This window comes from Amphibalanus amphitrite, unplaced genomic scaffold (genome assembly GCF_019059575.1).
Source record: "Amphibalanus amphitrite isolate SeventyFive unplaced genomic scaffold, NRLGWU_Aamphi_draft 000176F_arrow, whole genome shotgun sequence".
Taxonomy (NCBI): Eukaryota; Metazoa; Arthropoda; class Thecostraca; order Balanomorpha; family Balanidae; genus Amphibalanus; species Amphibalanus amphitrite.
In genome coordinates this window covers 473770-498102 of record NW_024881671.1, presented here as the reverse complement: position 1 = coordinate 498102, position 24333 = coordinate 473770, and the positions used below count along the sequence as shown (strand labels likewise).

The 24333-nt window shown below is 52.9% G+C and overlaps 1 protein-coding gene across 7 annotated transcripts in view; it reads right to left on the bottom strand.

Moving 5' to 3' along the window:
• The window catches only part of LOC122383905 (set1/Ash2 histone methyltransferase complex subunit ASH2-like), a 52093-nt gene that overhangs the window by 1305 nt on the left and 26455 nt on the right, over positions 1–24333 (bottom strand). For all 7 annotated transcript variants that reach the window (XM_043370761.1, XM_043370763.1, XM_043370767.1 and 4 more), the window contains exons 6-11: positions 23759–23930; positions 21821–21922; positions 17673–17897; positions 17186–17321; positions 16912–17060; positions 16260–16362 (exon numbers count right to left, since the gene is read on the bottom strand). In XM_043370761.1, coding sequence (XP_043226696.1) covers positions 16260–16362; positions 16912–17060; positions 17186–17321; positions 17673–17897; positions 21821–21922; positions 23759–23930 — 887 coding nt within the window. The remainder of the gene's footprint in view (positions 1–16259; positions 16363–16911; positions 17061–17185; positions 17322–17672; positions 17898–21820; positions 21923–23758; positions 23931–24333) is intronic.

Here is a 24333-nt window from a genome sequence, read left to right as displayed (position 1 = left end):
CAATCAACTGATTGATAACGGCCTAAGTCCCCTAGGATTGATCTATTCGCATCCACCGGCAGGGAAAACATCAGCAGATACGGCACTGTAGGTACAGCCCACCGCTAAAGTAATGTGTGGTTTTACCAATCTCAACGGATGGTTTTGACCGACGATTTTTAAATGCGGACTGATTGAAAAGAAGACGTCAATAGATAAAGTTGTAGCTGCAAGGGTGAAGATACATGTAAGCTACATTTAAAGTCTCGTTGCAGTCTGGCTAATCGTTCCTAGGCTTCAGAAGCAGAACATACCCATGATTGAAACCACACATTACTTCTGCTGTGGACTGTACGTGATCTATTTCTAGCCAGATGAAAGACATGGGTAGGCGGCTGGTCCTCTGCTCGTCAGCTTACGAGTCGCCCAAGGGCAAAAGGCAACATCGACCCCTCTGCTCCAAATTCCAATACCTTTTGCTATTTATTTATTTTTCATCTGAATGGAAATTGCATCAATCAGAAAACATAATCGTGATCTGCGCTGATGGCACATTGGACAAACATGGCTAAATCATACATTTAACTGCATAGGTGAACAAATAAAGGCTACTTCTATTTATTTTTACCAGTTAGATCACAGATATCGAAAATACGAGATGAGCTTATATAATGTATATCCTGTCACCCTTATCAGTAAGTGAAAGTTTCAAAGCAATCGTTCAGTCGGTGTTGCTAGCCATGTCCTTTGAAATAAGGTCGCTTAAAATGACCTGATGATCTGAACTAAAGTGACCCAGGCGGGTGAATGCTGTAAGACCTGCCGCTCATCGTATGGCTGTTGGAGACACTGGATGCGACACATGTCCTCGGCACCTCAGGACCGACCTCTACTGCCTCTGCGAGCACGATAAGGCCACGCGGCCGGCTCCATCGCGCGACCCATCACTCGGAACGTCGCGGCGATTTTTTGTGACCTCTCAGTGGTTATTATGACTAGAGGTACAGGTTTACGCGATAACTGTATGTTTTGATTTATGTTATGTTACGGGTGCATTAGTTTGGGTGATTGACTTGTATTTTTAGATGTATTATTTGGATAGATTTGGGTAGCTGTTTTTAATTAAACTGTAAGGGTTGGTGATATGTGCGGGGTGTTCAAGTGTTTTGTATGTTAGGCCCTTTTTGAACTTAACCCTACCCCTACCCTACCCTACCCTACCTACCCTACCTTACACTAACCTACCCTACACTACCCTACCCTACCCTACCCTACCCCTACCCTACCCTACCCTACCCCTAACCTACCCTACCCTACCCTACCCTACCCTTCCCCTACCCTACCCTACCCTACCCTACCCTACCATACCCTTACACTACCCTACCCTACCCTACCCTACCCTACCCTACCCTACACTACCCTACCCTAACCCTAACCCTACACTACCCTACCCTACCCTACCTACCCTTCCCTACCCTACCCTACCCTACCCTACCCCTACCCTACCCTACCCTACCCTACCCTACTACCCTACCCTACCCTACTACCCTACCCTACTACCCTACCCTACCCTACCCTACTACCCTAACCTACCATACTATACCCTACCCTACCCTACCCTACCCTACCCTACCTAATTCTACCCTACCTAACTCTACCCTACCCTACGCTACCCTACCCTACCATACCCTACCCTACTACCCTACCCTACCCTACCCTACCCTTCCCACCCTACCCTACCCTACCTTACCCTACCCTACTACCCTACCCTACCCTACCTTACCCTACCCTACCCTACCCTACACTACCCTACCCTACCCTACCCTACCCTACCCTTACCCTATCCTACCCTACCCTACACTACCCTAACCTACCATACCCTACCCTACCCCTACCCTACCCTACCCTACCCCTACCCTACCCTACCCTACCCTACCCTAACCTACCCTACCCTACTCCTACCCTACCCCTACTCCTACCCTACACTACCCTACCCTACCGTATACCCTACCCTACCCTACCCTACACTGCCACCGACAGTCCAAGTTTCAGCTAAATCGGCCCAGAAACGGCTGAGATATTACAGAAACAAATTAATTGTATTTACTGGCGAATCCCCTTGGCGAGCGGTGCCTTGTGTCGGCCTTCGTTGTCAAAGGTCAACGACCTCCCGGCTCTGATGCTTTTGACTCAGTTTTTAAGCGAACAACTGAGCCTAAAGCACGTGCCCTCTGCTCGGCGCCGGTCGCGGCCCCACCACGTGCACACCGCTGAACCCACACCCTCGAAAATTTAATACGACAAATGAATGCACGCGCTCGACTTGGCATGAAAATTTCACCCCCGTAGCCCTTACCGTTTCCGAGCAATAGCCTGTTTTTGCCGATTCTAATGCTAACCCTATGGCGCACATGAGCACGCGCCACGGGCGCACCCCCGGCCGCATCGTGCCCAAAATTTAATACGACCTGTTCATTTACGTGACCCACGACTGGTAAAAATTTCACCCTCCTGCGTCAATCGACGGCTTTGCAATAAGCCTTTTAGGGAGTAACCCCGACGGCGTGGGCGGCGGACTTTTTAGGATTTATAATATAGACTAGAGGTACAGGTTTACGCGATAACTGTATGTTTTGATTTATGTTTTGTTACGGGTGCATTAGTTTTGGGTGATTGACTTGTATTTCTAGCTATATTATTTGGGTAGATTTGGTAGCTGTTTTTAAAACTGTAAGGGATGGTGATAGTTGCGGGGTGTTCAAGTGTTTTGTATGTTGGGCCCGTTTTGAACTCAACCCTACCCCTACCCTACCCTACTACCCTACGCTACCCTACTATCCTAACCTACCCTACTACCCTAACCTACCCTACTACCCTACCTAACTCTACCCTACCCTACCCTACCCTACCCTACCCCTACACTACCCTACCCTACCCTACCCTACCCTACCCCTACACTACCCTACCCTACCCTATCCTATCCTACCCTACCCTACCCTTACCCTACCCTACCCTACCCTACCCTACCCTACCCTACCCTACCCTACCCTACCCTACCCCTACCCCTACACTACCCTACCCTAACCAACCCTTACACTACCCTACCCTACCCTACCCCTACACTACCCCACCCTACCCTACCCTACCCTACCCTACCCTTACACTACCCTACCCTACCCTATCCTACCCTACCCTACCCTACCCCTACACTACCCTACCCTACCCTAACCAACCCTTACACTACCCTACCCTACCCTACCCCTACACTACCCCACCCTACCCTACCCTACCCTACCCTACCCTTACACTACCCTACCCTACCCTACCCTAACCTAACCTTACCCTACCCTACCCTACCCTACCCTACCCTACCTTATCCTACCCTACCCTACCCTACCCCTACCCCTACACTACCCTACCCTACCCTACCCTACCCTACCCTACCCCTACCCTACCCTACCCTACCCTACACTGCCACCGACAGTCCAAGTTTCAGCTAAATCGGCCCAGAAACGGCTGAGATATTGCAAAAACAAATTAATTGTATTTACTGGCGAATCCCCTTGGCGAGCGGTGCCTTGTGTCGGCCTTCGTTGTCAAAGGTCAACGACCTCCCGGCTCTGATGCTTTTCACTCAGTTTTCTAAGCGAACAACTGAGCCTAAAGCACGTGCCCTCTGCTCGGCGCCGGTCGCGGCCCCATCACGTGCACACCGCTGAACCCACACCGTCGAAAATTTAATACGACAACTGAGTGCACGCGCTCGACTTGGTGTGAAAATTTCACCCCTGTAGCCCTTACCGTTCCCGAGCAATGGCCTGTTTTTGTCGATTCTAATGCTAACCCTATGGCGCACATGAGCACGCGCCACGGGCGCACCCCCGGCCGCATCGTGCCCAAAATTTAATACGACCTGTTTTATTACGTGACCCACGAGTGGCAAAAATTTCACCCTCCTGCGTCCATCGACAGCGCCGCAATAAGCCTTTTTGGGAGTAACCCCGACGGCGGCGGCGTGGGCGGCGGACTTTTTAAGATTTATAATAGTAGACTAGAGGTACAGGTTTACGCGATAACTGTATGTTTTGATTTATGTTATGTTACGGGTGCATTAGTTTGGGTGATTGACTTGTATTGTTAGCTGTATTATTTGGGTAGATTTGGGTAGCTGCTTTTAATTGAACTGTAAAGTATGATGGTGATGCATGCGAGTTGTTCGAGCCCTTTGTAAGTTAAGATGATACTGAACGCAACCCTACCCTATCCCTACCCTACCCTACCCTACCCTACCCTACCCCTACACTACCCTACCCTACCCTACCATACCCTACCCTACCCTACCCTACCCTACCCTACCATACCCTACCCTACCCTACCCTACCCCTACACTACACTACCCTACCTTACCACTACCCTACCCTACCCTACCTACCCTACCCTACCCTACCCTACCTACCCTACCCTACCCTACCCTTCTCCTACCCTACCCTACCCCACCCTACCCTACCCTACCCTACCCTACCCTACCCTACTCCTACCCTACCCTACCCTACCCTACCCCAAGATCCTACCCTACCCTACCCTACCTTTACACTACCCTACCCTACCCTACCCTACCCTACCCTTACACTACCCTACCCTACCCTACCCTACCATACCCTACCCTTACACTACCCTACCCTACCCTACCCCTACCCTACTCCTACCCTACCCTACCCTACTCCTACACTACCCTACCCTACCCTACCCTACCCTACCCTACCATACCCTTACACTACCCTACCCTACCCTACCCTACCCTACCCTACCCTACTCTACCCTTATACTACCCTACCCTACCCTACCTTACCCTACCCTACCTAACTCTACCCTACCCTACCCTACCCTACCCTACAATCCCGTACCCAACCCTACCCTACAATCCCCTACCCTACCCTACCCTACCCTACAATCCCCTACCCAACCCTACCCTACAATCCCCTACCCTACCCTACCCTAACCTACCCTACACTACACTACCACCGACAGTCCAAGTTTCAGCTAAATCGGCCCAGAAACGGCTGAGATATTGCAAAAACAAATTAATTGTATTTACTGGCAAATCCCCTTGGCGAGCGGTGCCTTGTGTCGGCCTTCGTTGGCTCTGATGCTTTTCACTCAGTTTTCTAAGCGAACAACTGAGCCTTAAGCACGTGCCCTCTGCTCGGCGCCGGTCGCGGCCCCATCACGTGCACACCGCTGAACCCACACCGTCGAAAATTTAATACGACAAATGAGTGCACGCGATCGACTTACAGCGAAAATTTCACCCCCGTAGCCCTTACCGTTCCCGAGCAATAGCCTGTTTTTGCCGATTCTAATGCTAACCCTATGGCGCACATGAGCACGCGCCACGGGCGCACCCCCGGCCGCATCGTGCCCAAAATTTAATACGACCTGTTGAATGACGTGACCCACGAGTCGTGAAAATTTCACCCTCCTGCATGAATCGACGGCTTTGCAATGAGCGTTTTTGGGAGTAACCCCGACGGCGGCGTGGGCGTGGGCGGCGGCGGACTTTTTAAGATTTATAATAGTAGATAGACTAGAGGTACAGGTTTACGCGATAACTGTATGTTTTGATTTATGTTATGTTACGGGTGCATTAGTTTGGGTGATTAACTTGTATTTTTAGCTGTATTATTTGGGTGGATTTGGGTACCTAGCTGTTTTATTGAACTGTAAGGGATGGTGATAGTTGCGGGGTGTTTTAGTGTTTTGTATGTTGGGCCCTTTTTGAACTCAACCCTACCCCTACCCTACCCCTACCCTATCCTACCCTACCCCTAGCCTACCCAATCCTACCCTACCCTACCCTACTACCCTACCATACCCTACCCTACCCTATCCTACCATACCCTACTACCCTACCCTACCCTACCCTACCCTACCCTACCCTACTCTACCCTACCCTACCCTACCATACCCGAGTAGTAAAGTTATCTTGACCATAACCTACCCTACTACCCTAACCTACCCTACTACCCTTACCTACCCTACTACCCTACCCTACCCTACCCTACTACCCTACCATACCCTACCCTACTACCCTACCATACCCTACCCAACCCTACCTTACCCTACCCTACCCTACCCTAGTCCCTACCCTTCCCTACCCTACTACCCTACCCTACCCTACCCTACCCTACCTTACCCTACCCTACCCTACCCTACCCTACCCCTACCCTACCCTATCCCTACCCCTACCCTACCCTACCCTACCCTACCCCTACACTACCCTACCCTACCCTACCCTACCCTACCCTACCCTACCCCTACACTACCCTACCCTACCCTACCCTACCCTACCCCTACCCTACTATACCCTACCCTACGCTACCCTACAATCCCCTACCCTACCCTATCCTACCCTACCCTACCCTACAATCCCCTACCCTACCCTACCCTACCCTACCCTAACCTTACACTACCCTACCCTACCCTACCCTACCCCTACCCCTACCCCTACACTACCCTACCCTACCCTACCCTACAATCCCCTACCCTACCCTACCCTACCCTACAATCCCCTACCCTACCCTACCCTACCCTACCCTACCCTACCCTACCCTACCCTACCCTACCCTACCCTACCCTACGCAACCCTAACCTACCATACCCTACCTTACCCCTACCCTACCCTATTCTACCCTACCCTACCCTACTACTTCCCTACCCTACCCTACCCTACCCTACCCTACCCTACACTACCACCGACAGTCCAAGTTTCAGCTAAATCGGCCCAGAAACGGCTGAGATATTGCAAAAACAAATTAATTGTATTTACTGGCGGATCCCCTTGGCGAGGGGTGCCCGGCGCCGGTATTCGTTGTCAAAGGTCAACGACCTCCCGGCTCTGATGCTTTTGACTCAGTTTAGCAAGCGAACAACTGAGCCTAAAGCACGTGCCCTCTGCTCGGCGCCGGTCGCGGCCCCACCACGTGCACACCGCTGAACCCACACCCTCGAAAATTTAATACGACATATGAGGGAACGCGCTCGAGTTGGCGTGAAAATTTCACCCCCGTAGCCCTTACCGTTCCCGAGCAATAGCCTGTTTTTGCCGATTCTAATGCTAACCCTATGGCGCACATGAGCACGCGCCACGGGCGCACCGCCGGCCGCATCGTGCCCAAAATTTAATACGACCTGTTGAATGATGTGACCCACGAGTCGTGAAAATTTCACCATCCTGCGTCAATCGACAGCGCCTTAATAAGCCTTTTAGGGAGTAACCCCGACGGCGGCGGCGTGGGCGGCGGACTTTTTAAGATTTATATAATACTAGAGGTACAGGTTTACGCGATAACTGTATGTTTTGATTTATATTATGTTACGGGTGTATTGGTTTGGGTGATTGACTTGTATTTTTAGCTGTATTATTTGGGTAGATTTGGGTAGCTGTTTTTAATTGAACTGTAAGGGATGGTGATAGTTGCGGGGTGTTCAAGTGTTTTGTATGTTGGGCCCTTTTTGAACTCAACCCTACCCCTACCCTACCCTATCCTACCCTACCCCCTACCCTACCCTACCCTACCCTACCCTACCCTACTACCCTACCATACCCTACTACCCTACCCTACCCTACCCTACCCTACTCTACTCTACCCTACCCTACCCTACCCTACCCTACTATCCTAACCTACCCTACTACCCTACCCTACCCTACCCTACCTAACTCTACCCTACCCTACCCTACCCTACCCTACTACCCTACCCTACCCTACCCTACCTTACCCTACCCTACCCTACCCTACCCTACCCTACCCTACCCTACCCTAGTCCCTACCCTACCCTACTACCCTACCCTACCCTACCTTACCCTACCCTACCGTACCCTTACACTACCCTACCCTACCCTACTCTTACCCTACCCTACCTTACCGTACCCTACCCTACCCTACACTACCCTAACCTACCCTACCCTACTACCCTACCCTACCCTACCCTACACTACCCTAACCTACCCTACCCTACCCTCACTACCCTGCCCCTACCCTACCCTACCCTACCCTACCCTACCCTACCCTACCCTACCCTACCCTACTCCTACACTACCCTACCCTACCCTACCCCCACCCTACCCTACCATACCCTACCCTACCCTACCATTCCCTACCCTATCCTACCCTACCCTACCTTACCCTACCCTACCCTACCCTACCCTACCCTACCCTACCCTACCCCTACCCTACCCTACCCCTACACTACCCTACCCTACCCCTACCCTACCCTACCCTACTCCTACACTAACCTACCCTACCCTACCCTTCCCCTACCCATACCCTACCCTACCCTACCCTACCCTACACTACCACCGACAGTCCAAGTTTCAGCTAAATCGGCCCAGAAACGGCCGAGATATTGCAAACACAAATTCATTGTATTTACTGGCGAATCCCCTTGGCGAGCGGTGCCTTGTGTCGGCCTTTGTTGTCAAAGGTCAATGACCTGCCGGCTGTGATTATTTCCACTCAGTTTTTTAAGCGAACAACAGAGCCTAAAGCACGTGCCCTCTGCTCGGCGCCGGTCGCGATTCTAATGCTAACCCCATGCCGCACATGAGCACGCGCCACGGGCGCACTCCCGGCCGCATCGTGCCCAAAATTTAATACGACCTGTTGAATTACGTGACCCACGAGTTGTGAAAATTTCACCCTCGTGCGTCAATCGACGGCGCCGCAATAGGCGTTTTTGGGAGTAACGCCGGCTGCGTAACCCCGACGGCGGCGGCGGACTTTTTAAGATTTATAATAGTAGACTAGAGGTACAGGTTTACGCGATAACTGTATGTTTTGATATATATGATTAACGGATGCATTAGTTTGGGTGTAGAAACTTGCATTTTTATTGGTATGATTTTTGTAGAAGTGGGTAACTGCTTTTAATTGAACTGTAACGTATGATGGTGATGCATGCGAGTTCTTCGAGCCCTTTGTAAGTTGAGATGTTACTGAACGCAACCCTACCCTACCCTACCCTACCCTACCCCTACACTACCCTACCCTACCCTACCCAACCCTACCTACCCTACCCTACCCTACCCTACCATACCCTGCCCTACCCTACCCCTACACTACACTACCCTACCCCACCCTACCTTACCACTACCCTTATACCATACCCACACTGAGAAAAAAATTGACTCCTATGGGTCAAAACTCTTGAAAATGCTCCCCTGAAAACTCCTTAAAACCATTGATAACTCTCTTTCCAGCAGAGTTATTGAGTGTGTTCTAGGGTAACTTCGAGCCTTTCTCATTTTGCGAAAGAGTTTTCAAGAGTTCTTAATGGAGGGCGAAATGACTCCATGTGTGACACCCCATAACTCTGTGACGCAACTCTCAATTACTCCCGAAAAACTTTTCCCGAATGTTCCGACAGGAGTAAAAGGGGAGTTGCGAAGGAGTTTTAGCATACGTCGCGAGGCTGCCGGTGGCCGCCATCTTTTGCGCGTAGTACACAGCACGTTGTGCGGGGCGGCGGGCGAGGTGTTAGTGAAGAGCGTGCTGACTTAGACGGACCTGACCTATACAGTGACGGATAATTGGACCTTACTTTGGATTTAAAGGTAAGCTTAGCTGTATTTCTCATCATGCTTTTATAGTGCAAAGTGTTATAATGCTGTGATGAGAACATATGGTAACCCCATGTTCTTGATGGGCTGGAATGGTCTCTGTAAGGGTAATTGATTTGTTTTGTTCCTGAGTGAGATAAAGATCGGAAACAGCATGCTCTGAGTTTCTAGGTTTTGGCAAATATCATACAATAAATCGGAAAGTTGGAACAAATTGGAAAGTTATTATTACTAACACAAGCTTTACACGTCATGGATCCTATTGTTATTGCCCAATTATTTTAATATCCATACCAATGACAAATATCAAATTTGAAGGGCTTTGAAAGCAGAGCCAGAAAATTAAACTATCTTGACATAAAAGCCTTGATTTTCCTAGCCCCTAAATATTAAAAAAAAATCGGTTACCTACCACTGCCACTGCCCATGAATGATGAAAACCACCGACAAACCAGCATGTTCAAATAAATTTTGTCTAAATTGTTGTATGTTTTTAGAAAGTGTCCATAATTGAATTTCGTTCTTTAATGTTAACATGGGTACCTATGCAAGCTTGCAGCGTATAACGCCCTTAGCTTATTTTTAGCGACTGCTCAACTTTTTGAGCGTTCAAGTAGGTACGTTTTATAGCATTGCCCTACTGTGTCTGCAACTAAGATGAAGGCTTTTTACTTGCCCTTTAGACTTTCACTGAAACTTAACTTTATCAAAATTGTAGTGCATAAAAAGTATGCTAACTTTGCAATATCTTGCTTTCATTATTTTGACATCATGTGCCGAAATGCAGTATCAGTGCCAACACGTCAGGTCGCGTGTGTCTCGTCTCGTCCATCTTGTCTCATCTGCCTACCTCTCAGTTTCCTCCCTCATTTCTTCCTTCCATCTTTCCTCGCTTCCTTCCTCACTCCCTCTTTCCCTCCCCTCTCTCTCCCTTTCTTTCTCCCCCTCTCCTTCCCTTCCTTCCTTCCTTCCTTCCTTCCTTCATCCCTCCCCTCCTTCCCTCCCTTTCTCCTTCATTATTCCCCTCCTTCTCTTTTTTTCTTTCTCCTCCATTTCCTCCCACGCAATAGTAAGTGTACCTATAATTTCATGGTTAATAACATTTTGCAGGGGATGAGCTGGAGAGCCTGCAGCGCATCCCGCAAGACACGTCGGAAGCCAACGGAGGCCAGCAAAATATCCATCCAACCATCGTGAAAGGAGAGCCGGACGAAGAAGACGCAGTATTCGTCGAAGCCCAGGAGATGGTAGGGAAGCGGCACCACCAGACCAAGCATTCCTGCTTTGGTAGGCCGCCTTTTGGATTCTTAACATCAAAACTCGCGACCGTGAAGCATATGGAGTGAGATCCCCGGAGAGCGTGCCGCGGCGGGATGTCGAAAGCGTTTGTCAATTTGTTAAGCCTCCCACCGCCCCGGACTATGAATACACATTTCTTGAAATATATTTTTTATCTGTGCTTCGGTACACGAGCTTTGGGTGGTTACGCTATTCGTCCAATATTTATTTTCGGGGGGGGGGGGGGCTGGAGTGGAGTGATGGGAAGTTTGGGTGAGTTTGATGGGGAGTAACAAGAGGTATACCATGAAGCTGTAAACGGAGTTTTGGGGAATAATGGAATGGAGTAATCGGGAGTAATTATGAGGAGTAGGAGAGTCATTGAGAGTAATGGAAGGGAGTTTCAGAGAGTATGTTGTTTATTTTGATAGGGTAAAGGAGAGAAATGAAGAGTTTTCTAAAACGGTAGGGAGAGTTACAGAGAGTTTCTCGAGGGAAGTTTTGGGGTGTAATGGAGAGTTTTAGAGGGGGTGTAATGAGGAGTACCACCTGGGAGTTTTGGGGTGTCGTTTTGGTGAACTCCCCCTGGGGGTGTCATGCGGAGTCAGGATTTTTTGCAGTGTATACCTACCCTACCTACCCTACCCTACCTACCCTACCCTACCCTACCCTACCCTACCTACCCTACCCTACCCTACCCTACCCTACTCCTACCCTACCCTACCCTACCCCACCCTACCTTACCCTACCCTTACCCTACCCTACCCTACTCCTACCCTACCCTACCCTACCCTACCCTACCCTACCATACCCTACCCTACCATACCCTACCATACCCTACCCTACCTTTACACTACCCTACCCTACCCTACCCTACCCTACCCTACCCTTACACTACCCTACCCTACCCTACCCTACCCTACCCTTACACTACCCTACCCTACCCTACCCTACCCTTACACTACCCTACCCTACCCTACCCTACCCTACCCCTACCCTACTCCTACCCTACCCTACTCCTACACTAACCTACCCTACCCTACCCTACCATACCCTACCCTACCCTTACACTACCCTACCCTACCCTACCCTACCCTACCCTACCCTACCCTACCCTACCCTACCCTACCCTACCCTACCCTACCCTACCCTACCCTACCCTACCCTACCCTTACACTACCCTACCCTACCCTATACCTTACCCTACCCTACCCTACCCTACCCTACCCTACCCTACCCTACCCTACCTAACTCTACCCTACCTAACTCTACCCTACCCTACCCTACCCTACCCTACAATCCCCTACAATCCCCTACCCTACCCTACCCTACCCTACAATCCCCTACCCAACCCTACCCTACCCTACCCTACCCTACCCTACCCTACCCTACCCTACCCTACCCTACCCTACCCTACCCTACCCTACCCTACCCTACCCCACCCTACCCTACCCTACCCTACCCTACCCTACCCCTACCCTACCCCACCCTACCCTACCCTACCCCTACCCTACCCTACCCTACCCTACCCTACCCTACCCTACCCTACCCTACCCTACCCTACCCTACCCTACCCTACACTACACTACCACCGACAGTCCAAGTTTCAGCTAAATCGGCCCAGAAACGGCTGAGATATTGCAAAAATAAATTAATTGTATTTACTGGCGAATCTCCTTTGCGAGCGGTGCCCGGCGCCGGTATTCGTTGTCAAAGGTCAATGACCTTCCGGCTCTGATTATTTCCAGTCAGTTTTTAAGCGAACAACTGAGCCTAAAGCACGTGCCCTCTGCTCGGCGCCGGTCGCGGCCCTATCACGTGCACACCGCTGAACCCACACCCTCGAAAATTTAATACGACAAATGAGTGTACGCGCTAGACTTGGCGTGAAAATTTCACCCCCGTAGCCCTCACCGTTTCCGAGCAATAGCCTGTTTAATAAGTGTTTATGCCGATTCTAATGCTAACCCTATGGCGCACATGAGCACGCGCCACGGGCGCACCCCCGGCCGCATCGTGCCCAAAATTTAATACGACCTGTTCATTTACGTGACCCACGAGTCGTGAAAATTTCACCATCCTGCGTCAATCGACGGCGCCTTAATAAGCCTTTTAGGGAGTAACCCCGACGGCGGCGGCGTGGGCGGCGGACTTTTTAAGATTTATAATAGTAGATAGATAATTAGTTATGTACAGCTAATTATGAAGATCAAATGAACCGGCAACCGCGCATCGCAAACATACCCAATTCAATCTGGGAAAATGGTGGTGGCATAGAACGTAAGGGATATTATAAAGATATATCAGTCGCCTATCCGAGTTGGCTGTTCCTAAGCCTTCCATTTGTAAACGGTCCCTTAGACTAACATGATCTTACCATGACGTGGTTCTAAAATGACGGTACCTACATGACAGCCCCAAACCACATCATTGCTGCTTTTTATAGCGCAGTTGCACACTAACACAAGCCAACAATGTTAAAAGCGGTAATTTTTGGCATACAATTTGACCGCGGTGTGACATATAAGGATACATTTACCGGCTTAGAAAATAAAACGGCATCACAATATCGAAAAGTTTTCCTTCGCTTTATTCGAGAAAGCCCTGAGGACACCAGTTCAGAGCCTCCTTTGCATCAGGTTACATTGAAGAAAGTTAAGACAATAAAGCTGCAGGAACTTTCAGGCGCTCCATAACGCGGAGATCCAGGCACTCAAACATTGAATGCCAATAATTTAGTTATTGAAGTTGCGAGCGTCCAGTAAAATGCATTACTGAATACAGAAATGTTGGAACTCGTTGAATTTTCTTTCACTGGGTTTCGACTTTGAGGATAAATACTGGTCGCTTCTTGTTATTGTTTACGATACGTGAGAATGAATCTTCTTCCACGGCGCGAAAGCGTGTGTTATGGCGAGCTGAAAATTTATTCATCCAGTGGATAACTGGGTTGTTCACCATAAACCACATGATAAACTCTGAGTAGCTATGGTGACGTCATTTGGTAGCATCATTTCTACCATGGACGTATAAATAAATACATATTTTCAAAATTAATTATCAACTAAACCCATGAATTTTACACTTTTTAACGCAAAACAGTGGTGGACACCACCAAGGAATAAAACAGCTAAACCATCCGCAAGAAGAAAAAGCTTTGAATCACTCTTGCATGACAGACACGTTGCTAAAGCTTCGCATTTATCACATAGGGCCCAACGCCATTTAATACTTGAAATTCTACAGCTTGATAAATTAAAGGCACATTCTTATTCTCAACGATATCACTTAATTTGTAGACTGAACACCAAACATGCTCTTTTCCTCTCCAGCTCTGTTGTAAAACATTCGTCTCATTACTGCCGCTATGTGCGACGCTATTTGTCCAGATAATTAACAATGGTTTGAAACACATGCATGGCCCTTGGGCCTTGGGGTGATTTATTCGCAGGCCTAAAGCGAGCCTTAACCCTCGCATGTGTAGGGGGGGGGGGGTCGGATGGACCCCCCCCCCATGGTTTTTCGAAAATAACTCGCGTAAAAAGCGGCCGATCGCGACGAAACTTTCAGTACCCTCGCATTGATCAATTTTACACCTACCCTGAAAATTTCATGACCCTGACCCAAATGACCTTTGACCTGTGACCTCTTTTCCGAGACCATGTTTGGCCGGAATCGCGATTTGGCGTACGTCGGCTCGCATTAGCCGCGCGTTTGCAAGCTTTTCGTGGTTTCAAACGTTCAAACATGTGATTTGATGTTGCTCCCATGCATTAGGGTGGGTGTCAAGGTCACCTGAAGGTCAGGTCAGGTCATTGACCTTTGGTGACCTCGGGTGACCTCAGCTCACTTTTTCGAGTTTTACATGTTTCTAGGCTAGTTTTTGGAGCTGAATTCGAATTTAGCAGCCATTTGAACATTTACGAAGCAGTTTTGGTGCCTTCGTAACATGTTACGAAGCTGTCAGAGGCGGTTGACACGTACTACGAATACCCGTCACGACGCCTACTGGTTGACCTGACCTGACCTGACCCGACTTGGTCTAAATGCTTAAAGACATCATCTGTGATCAAAATTAACACGATATTCGTGATCAGCACCCCGAAAAACCCCTTAGCAGCCACACTTTACGACTTTCTAATAGGTCCCGATTTTCCCGACTTTGGGTCATTGACCTGACCTGGAAGGTCAACCAATGACCTAGGACCTTAAAATTGGGTATCATCGGCTTCCTCTCGTCACGGGCAACACGCTCGTTTTTTCCTCGAAGCTCTAGCTCGATCAGGGGCCAAACGGCAAGGGGGGGTCCAACCGACCCCCCCCCCCTACACATTAGAAGCTGGAAAACGCCGCACACATGCGAGGGTTAACTGACATCAGCCGGCTCGAACGCCAGCTACCGGTTGTCCCTGCTGGACGAATACCAAGGGAGACGGCACAGGCAATAACATTGGCTGTGTAGTGCGAATAAATACAAACTCGCATTTCCTATACCAAGGAAAACTATCAGACACATTACGCAAGCAATAACGCACCGTTGCGTCAAGACACAACAAGCAGCAACGAAAAGCAAATAACGTCGTACACATTGGCAGTAATTAGGCGAGTGTTCTGCAACAGAGTAGCGCAGAAAAGCTAATTCGATGTCCCCTCCACGACACAACGCCTTTTTTTGCAACGAAAAAACCTCTACATTTGAACGGCGCCCATCGGATATTGGCAATATCTTGAGCAACATTCTTTACAGCTGAATACTTTCTCTGAACGGAATAAAAGAAATGTAATGTCTTTATCTAAGCTCACTCTAAATCTGTCTGTCTGTCTGTCTGTCTGTCTGTCTGTCTGTCTGTCTGTCTGTCTGTCTGTCTGTCTGTCTGTCTGTCTGTCTGTCTGTCTGTCTGTCTGTCTGTCTGTCTGTCTGTCTGTCTGTCTGTCTGTCTGTCTGTCTGTCTGTCTGTCTGTCTGTCTGTCTGTCTGTCTGTCTGTCTGTCTGTCTGTCTGTCTGTCTGTCTGTCTGTCTGTCTGTCTGTCTGTCTGTCTGTCTGTCTGTCTGTCTGTCTGTCTGTCTGTCTGTCTGTCTGTCTGTCTGTCTGTCTGTCTCTCTCTTCCCCTCTCCCATCCGTTAGACAATGGGCATGCTAATTTCCTCCCTTTCGCTTCAGCCAGTGACCGGTAACCACAGGAGCCCACACTACACTGGTTAATGGGAAGGGGACATCTCCAGCTATCTCAGGTACCGCTCCCACAAGCGCGCGTCCTTCAGTCGTCGCCGGGAAGGGGACACCTCCATCTACCGCTCCCACACGAGCGCGTCCTTCAGTGGTCAATGGAAGGGGAGTCTCCATCTACCGCTCCCACACGAGCGCGTCCCTCGCTCGTCACTTACCGCTCGGAAGGCGACGTCTCGCGGCGGGTGTTTGAACGCGGGGCCGAAGTTGACGGTGACGGTGATACCGCGGTACACAGACACGGCTGGGTAATAGTCGGACCTGTCAGCAGCACAGGGGGGCGACACCGCGATCAGATCGGCACCGCGCCGGAGACCGAGACGTGGGTCGCAGCGAACAGGGAGGGGTCCAGCTGGAAACGGCGCGCGAGTGTTAAACAGGGAGGGGTCCAGCTGAAAACGGCGCGCGAGTGTTAAATGAAACGAAATTATGAGCACATGGATGTTATCGTGCTGGGATATCAGCCCTATTGGTCTGCGGTTTATTTTTGTTTAGTAGCGTGTAACTAATGAGAGAAAATGATTTGTCCTTAGTACGTCAACAATTAGTACCCAAAATGTTTGTCGAGCCCTGCTTGTTGAATAATTTTGAACAAGGCCTTACCGGCAGGACTCCAGCTGCCAGATGTCTCAGAGACCATTTAATTCTATTCCCTGGATCAATTACCGCCACTCCTAGAACCAGCTGCCACTATCCCCGAGATAAGCTACCGTCTCTGGGGGCAGTTAATGACCTCATTCCCTGGCCCCGCCCGCAGCGGCGCCCGCGAGCACCAGGCCTGCACACCACCGCCCGGCAGCAGCCACTCACCCGTACAGGTTGTGGAACGTCTGGCCCTGCAGCTTGCCGTTCTTGTAGAAGGCTATGTAGGCGCCCGGGACAGGTTTGAGTCGCTCCAGCGTGCCCGCCACGTCGTCCTTGTCCTCAAAGTACAGGTGCGACTTGGACTTGATCAGAGGCTGGAGAAACACATCGGTGTCATTTCGGCTCTCTGGAGCAGCCACTACATTCACTCCGTTTAGAATGGATTGCTTGTACTTTAACCTTTAACCACCTTGTTCCCATCCAAAGACCCGATACCCACCTTGTCTTTGTAGCTGTCGGGCAGCCGCGCCGGGATGGCCGCCTCGGGCAGGTGGATCAGAATGCCCAGCACGTCGCCCTGCTGGTAGCCGGGACTCAGGTGACGGCCGCGGGCCTCGTGGAACACGGTCCCCTTCCTGACCAGAGACGGGGCGCTCTGTGAGGGCCGCGGCACAGCCACAGGAGCCACTGTCCACCCTCCCCGCTCTGGTCCCACAGACGGCAGCAGAGCAGACGGCAAACCACCATCGAGAACACGAGAAAACGTCGACCATAAGATCCTAGACACGTGACCCAAAGTAGTCGAGTTTTGGGTAGCCATTTAAAGTTTTGGTTAGGATAGCTGGGAGCGCCAAAGTAAAAAAAAAAAAAAAGAAAAACGCGGCAAATACTGCGGAGTCCGTACACTATCAAGTATCCACTGCACACCAATGCATAGAGCACGCCATACCCAGCTCACCCAGCCCACACAGCTCACGCGCGCCTACCTGCTGCGCCACGAGTATCCGAACTTGTCGTATCCGAGCGGCGCGTTGAGGTTGGCCAGCGGTCCGCCCCAGCCGATGCGGCAGTGGGCGCCCTCCGGCTGGGCAGTGATGGTCGCCTCCCAGTACCAGGTACCGCGGCGCACGCAGTGGGTGGCCCGCACCATGCAGTAGCCCTTGTCGCCCGTCACTGAGAGACGGTCGTCTGAGATCCGCAGACACTGCGCCCTGCAGGGCACAGAGCACACGGGTGTGACGGAAGGATGGCGGCAAAAGGGGTTCAGGGAGACGGGCAGGGACAGACGGGAGGGACAGGGACAGGGGTAGGGACGGTCAGGGACAGACGGGAGGGACAGGGACAGGGGTAGGGACGGTCAGGGACAGACGGGAGGGACAGGGACAGGGGTAGGGACGGTCAGGGACAGACGGGAGGGACAGGGACAGGGGTAGGGACGGTCAGGGACAGACGGGAGGGACAGGGACAGGGGTAGGGACGGTCAGGGACAGACGGGAGGGACAGGGACAGGGGTAGGGACGGTCAGGGACAGACGGGAGGGACAGGGACAGGGGTAGGGACGGTCAGGGACAGACGGGAGGGACAGGGACAGGGGTAGGGACGGTCAGGGACAGACGGGAGGGACAGGGACAGGGGTAGGGAAGGTCAGGGACAGACGGGAGGGACAGGGACAGGGGTAGGGACGGGCAGGGACAGACGGGAGGGACAGGGACAGGGGTAGGGACGGGCAGGGACAGACGGGAGGGACAGGGACAGGGGTAGGGACGGTCAGGGACAGACGGGAGGGACAGGGGTAGGGACGGTCAGGGACAGACGGGAGGGACAGGGACAGGGGTAGGGACGGGCAGGGACAGACGGGAGGGACAGGGACAGGGGTAGGGACGGTCAGGGACAGACGGGAGGGACAGGGACAGGGGTAGGGACGGGCAGGGACAGACGGGAGGGACAGGGACAGGGGTAGGGACGGTCAGGGACAGACGGGAGGGACAGGGACAGGGGTAGGGACGGTCAGGGACAGACGGGAGGGACAGGGGTAGGGACGGGCAGGGACAGACGGGAGGGACAGGGACAGGGGTAGGGACGGTCAGGGACAGACGGGAGGGACAGGGACAGGGGTAGGGACGGTCAGGGACAGACGGGAGGGACAGGGACAGGGGTAGGGACGGGCAGGGACAGACGGGAGGGACAGGGACAGGGGTAGGGACGGGCAGGGACAGACGGGAGGGACAGGGACAGGGGTAGGGACGGGCAGGGACAGACGGGAGGGACAGGGACAGGGGTAGGGACGGTCAGGGACAGACGGGAGGGACAGGGGTAGGGACGGTCAGGGACAGACGGGAGGGACAGGGACAGGGGTAGGGACGGGCAGGGACAGACGGGAGGGACAGGGACAGGGGTAGGGACGGTCAGGGACAGACGGGAGGGACAGGGACAGGGGTAGGGACGGGCAGGGACAGACGGGAGGGACAGGGACAGGGGTAGGGACGGTCAGGGACAGACGGGAGGGACAGGGACAGGGGTAGGGACGGTCAGGGACAGACGGGAGGGACAGGGGTAGGGACGGTCAGGGACAGACGGGAGGGACAGGGACAGGGGTAGGGACGGTCAGGGACAGACGGGAGGGACAGGGACAGGGGTAGGGACGGTCAGGGACAGACGGGAGGGACAGGGACAGGGGTAGGGACGGTCAGGGACAGACGGGAGGGACAGGGACAGGGGTAGGGACGGTCAGGGACAGACGGGAGGGACAGGGACAGGGGTAGGGACGGTCAGGGACAGACGGGAGGGACAGGGACAGGGGTAGGGACGGTCAGGGACAGACGGGAGGGACAGGGACAGGGGTAGGGACGGTCAGGGACAGACGGGAGGGACAGGGACAGGGGTAGGGACGGTCAGGGACAGACGGGAGGGACAGGGACAGGGGTAGGGACGGTCAGGGACAGACGGGAGGGACAGGGACAGGGGTAGGGACGGTCAGGGACAGACGGGAGGGACAGGGACAGGGGTAGGGAAGGTCAGGGACAGACGGGAGGGACAGGGACAGGGGTAGGGACGGGCAGGGACAGACGGGAGGGACAGGGACAGGGGTAGGGACGGGCAGGGACAGACGGGAGGGACAGGGACAGGGGTAGGGACGGTCAGGGACAGACGGGAGGGACAGGGGTAGGGACGGTCAGGGACAGACGGGAGGGACAGGGACAGGGGTAGGGACGGGCAGGGACAGACGGGAGGGACAGGGACAGGGGTAGGGACGGTCAGGGACAGACGGGAGGGACAGGGACAGGGGTAGGGACGGGCAGGGACAGACGGGAGGGACAGGGACAGGGGTAGGGACGGTCAGGGACAGACGGGAGGGACAGGGACAGGGGTAGGGACGGTCAGGGACAGACGGGAGGGACAGGGGTAGGGACGGGCAGGGACAGACGGGAGGGACAGGGACAGGGGTAGGGACGGTCAGGGACAGACGGGAGGGACAGGGACAGGGGTAGGGACGGTCAGGGACAGACGGGAGGGACAGGGACAGGGGTAGGGACGGGCAGGGACAGACGGGAGGGACAGGGACAGGGGTAGGGACGGGCAGGGACAGACGGGAGGGACAGGGACAGGGGTAGGGACGGGCAGGGACAGACGGGAGGGACAGGGACAGGGGTAGGGACGGTCAGGGACAGACGGGAGGGACAGGGGTAGGGACGGTCAGGGACAGACGGGAGGGACAGGGACAGGGGTAGGGACGGGCAGGGACAGACGGGAGGGACAGGGACAGGGGTAGGGACGGTCAGGGACAGACGGGAGGGACAGGGACAGGGGTAGGGACGGGCAGGGACAGACGGGAGGGACAGGGACAGGGGTAGGGACGGTCAGGGACAGACGGGAGGGACAGGGACAGGGGTAGGGACGGTCAGGGACAGACGGGAGGGACAGGGGTAGGGACGGTCAGGGACAGACGGGAGGGACAGGGACAGGGGTAGGGACGGTCAGGGACAGACGGGAGGGACAGGGACAGGGGTAGGGACGGTCAGGGACAGACGGGAGGGACAGGGGTAGGGACGGGCAGGGACAGACGGGAGGGACAGGGACAGGGGTAGGGACGGGCAGGGACAGACGGGAGGGACAGGGACAGGGGTAGGGACGGTCAGGGACAGACGGGAGGGACAGGGACAGGGGTAGGGACGGTCAGGGACAGACGGGAGGGACAGGGGTAGGGACGGGCAGGGACAGACGGAACGGGCAAGGACGGACGAAAGGGGCGGGGGGGGGGGCGACGGGACGGACATGGACAGATAGGAAGGGCAGGGGCATACGGAAGGGGAATGGGCGGATGGAAACGGGGAGAGACAGAAGAGGAGGACGGTGACAGACTAACGGGACGGACGGAGACGGGCGGACGGAGACGGGCAGGGACGGACGGAGACGGGAGACGAGACGATCGGAGGCGGCCGCAGACGGACAGGAGACGATCGCAGGCGGCCAGAGACGGACGGGAGCGGACGTGGCCGCTGTTGCCACCGCTCCTTCGACTACGCAGCGCTCGCTCCGCGGACACAATGAAAATGACACGCTACCGGGAAACATAAGTGCTTTAGAGGATGGATCTTACGCAAAGCTCAAAGGACGGAAGAACGGAAATTGAGTTCTGCAAACTCAATTTGCTATTGCCGAGAGTGATTTGATTAGGCATGCCATTAGGCCAGCAAAATGGTTCCTTTTTGTCAAGTTGGCAAAAAAACTGCTGAGACTAAATCTGCTCATTCAGCCATTTAACGAGTTTTGGGTAGGCCAGCTGGGAGTGTCAGATGTAAAACACCGCGGCCAAATAGCGGTGGGAATGAAGCTTAGACTAGCACAGAAGTGACAGAATACAGACACGAGCCACACTTCAAAACACGGCTGGGTCACAGATAATGCAATAAGTGCATATCAGGCCACAGGGAAAACATCGCTATAGGACCTGTTTCTGTTTGTGGGTACGAGTCAATCGGCCCGGCCGCAGCACGGTGTCACACGTCCATCATTGACTGTCACCGTGGAGCAACAACACACCGAGACGGCATCACTCCCCAGGGCTGAGGACAGTCAGACTAGCAAATATACGAACACACAGCACGGCCGCCCGCCAGGCACGACAAACACCCACCTGTCGTGGAGAGCCAGCAGCACGGCGGGTGGACACTGAGCCCTGTGCAGCCAGCCCGGGATCGGCCGGCCACCCGTGTCCGACGACTCGTCAAACTCCTGTCTGAAAACAGCACACACTGTCAGCACCGGGGCACGGTAAAGCCAGCCATATTATACCACTGACGGACCCCGGCCAACATAGTAGTGCTCACGGAGCAAACAATAAGACCGCGAAACAACCATTTTTATTAGGTTTCCGCGCAAAGCACACAGTGCAGTGTTTGGATTTCAGTTCGGAGCTGAAATTGAATATTGCAAAGAATTCGCGGTACCACCATATGAACAACATCTGACGCAATATGCGTCGTTATACTGCACATAGTAAATATCATCACGAAAGGTTTATTTTAACGAAAAAATGGATTATATTCGCCGCTTTTCAGCAGCCAGGTTCGCCAATAAGAGTTCGCATTAAGCCTGTTTCATTTCCTTCATTAGTCGGCGCTGTCCACAGTCTCATAAACCTGACCGATCTGTTACTTTCCATCGCTTTTTTCGTAGGACCAATCACAATTTCAGTTGCACTTTTGATTTTACCCTGAAATATCATCATGAACATAGAGCACACGCTTGCATATCTGAATTCGGAAACAGAATATATGAAAAAGGCTTTCACATCGGCACAATATGGGTTCGAATTTCAGTCACTGAGCCACGACAACATGGCTGCGCGCCTCATCGTCCGGCATCCGCATATATTATAACATAAATAATCTAACTTGCTTCGCTGTTGCAATTGAATGCCGGTAGAATACCACAGTCGGGACCCCAAGTCTATTTATTAACAAGAATGTCAGAGCAAATGGATATGCCACATCAATACGACAAATATGGGGCATAACCTGACTTGAGAAAGAAAAGCTTCCCAACAATAAAAAGCTTAATCTATTCCACTTTCCCGGCACATGAATATGATACAACCAAATAGAATAAATATAAAATATCAGCAGCTGGATATGACATATTGGATATAAGATAGAACGCAGCTGTTGTAGCAGATACCGCGCGTATCGCTTCAACGCAACTTCACCGGTAACTTGGTATTATAAGTAGTAGCTAACAAGGCATATTCGATGTTTCGACATCCTTGCACAATGAGACTGCTTACAAGGAGTTTGCGTGAAAAAGAAGGATCCCCCGCCGTGGTATAGTAGGGTAAATCTCAGTCTGAGTTCTGAAAACATAACCTGCGCAGCTCAACATCCCAACAGCAAGTAATAGGACTTTTTCAGTCCATTTTCAAACGACAATAACAAGACAGACGTGCAGAAGCATCCACTCCCCTGAGCCGGCAGTTCAGTAGAAGGGTGGCTGAGCACAAGATGCTTCCCGGCAGCTTACTTGAATAAGCGCCCGGGGCTCACCTGAAGGGTGCCAGCGGGTCCGGGGCTCACCTGAAGGGGCGTGCGAGCCCTGAAGATTACCTGAAGGGAGCGTGCGGGTCCGGGCTCACCTGAAGGGGCGTGCGAGCCCTGAAGATTACCTGAAGGGAGCGTGCGGGTCCGGGCTCACCTGAAGGGGCGTGCGAGCCCTGAAGATTACCTGAAGGGAGCGTGGGAGTCCGGGCTCACCTGAAGGGGCGTGCGAGCCCTGAAGATTACCTGAAGGGGGCGTGCGGGTCCGGGCTCACCTGAAGCGGCGTGCGAGCCCTGAAGATTACCTGAAGGGGGCGTGCGGGTCCGGGCTCACCTGAAGGGGGCGTGCGGGTCCGGGCTCACCTGAACGGAGCGTGCGGGTCCGGGGGGTCACCTGAAGGTGGCGTGCGGGTCCGGGGGGTCACCTGAACGGGGCGTGCGGGTCAGGACTCACCTGAAGGGGGCGTGCGAGTCCGGGCTCACCTGAAGGGGGCGTGCGGGTCCGGGCTCACCTGAACGGAGCGTGCGGGTCCGGGGCTCACCTGAAGGGGGCGTGCGGGTCCGGTTCGGTGAGGATGTACCGGTAGCCGTCCTTGTTGAACGGGTGGTCCAGCGGGTAGCCGTGCAGCTTCTGCACGGCGCCGTCACTGCGCGACTTCTTCCAGCCGGCAGACTGCTCCGGCATCTTCCGCTTCGGACCGCGGGACTTGGCCGCTGCAACAGGCGGCGGCCATAACGCTTCAGCAGGGCGGGCAGATAAACACAAGACTTATAACTGGAAAGTAGGCTGTTGGATGTGCATGTTTTGTTGCATAGCAGAAAAAGTTCGGCATTGAGTGTGTTTTGTTTTTTATTCAAACTTTCGGTGTTTCCCACCGTCTTTTTATTTTCAGCACTGAGTTTGCACTTAACGCTTCAGAGGATTATAACAGCGAGTAAATTACAAGTAAACACTTAACACAACCTTCTTCATTCCTTGTTCCTGGTCCAAGTTCCTTTAGCTATGCATTTGCTCGGATAAATAACGCTTTGCAACGTTACATGCGATGGTACAGTACGAGAATAAAATATTGATACAAGTCAGTAAGGACATCGTTACAAAAACTTAAATCAGCAA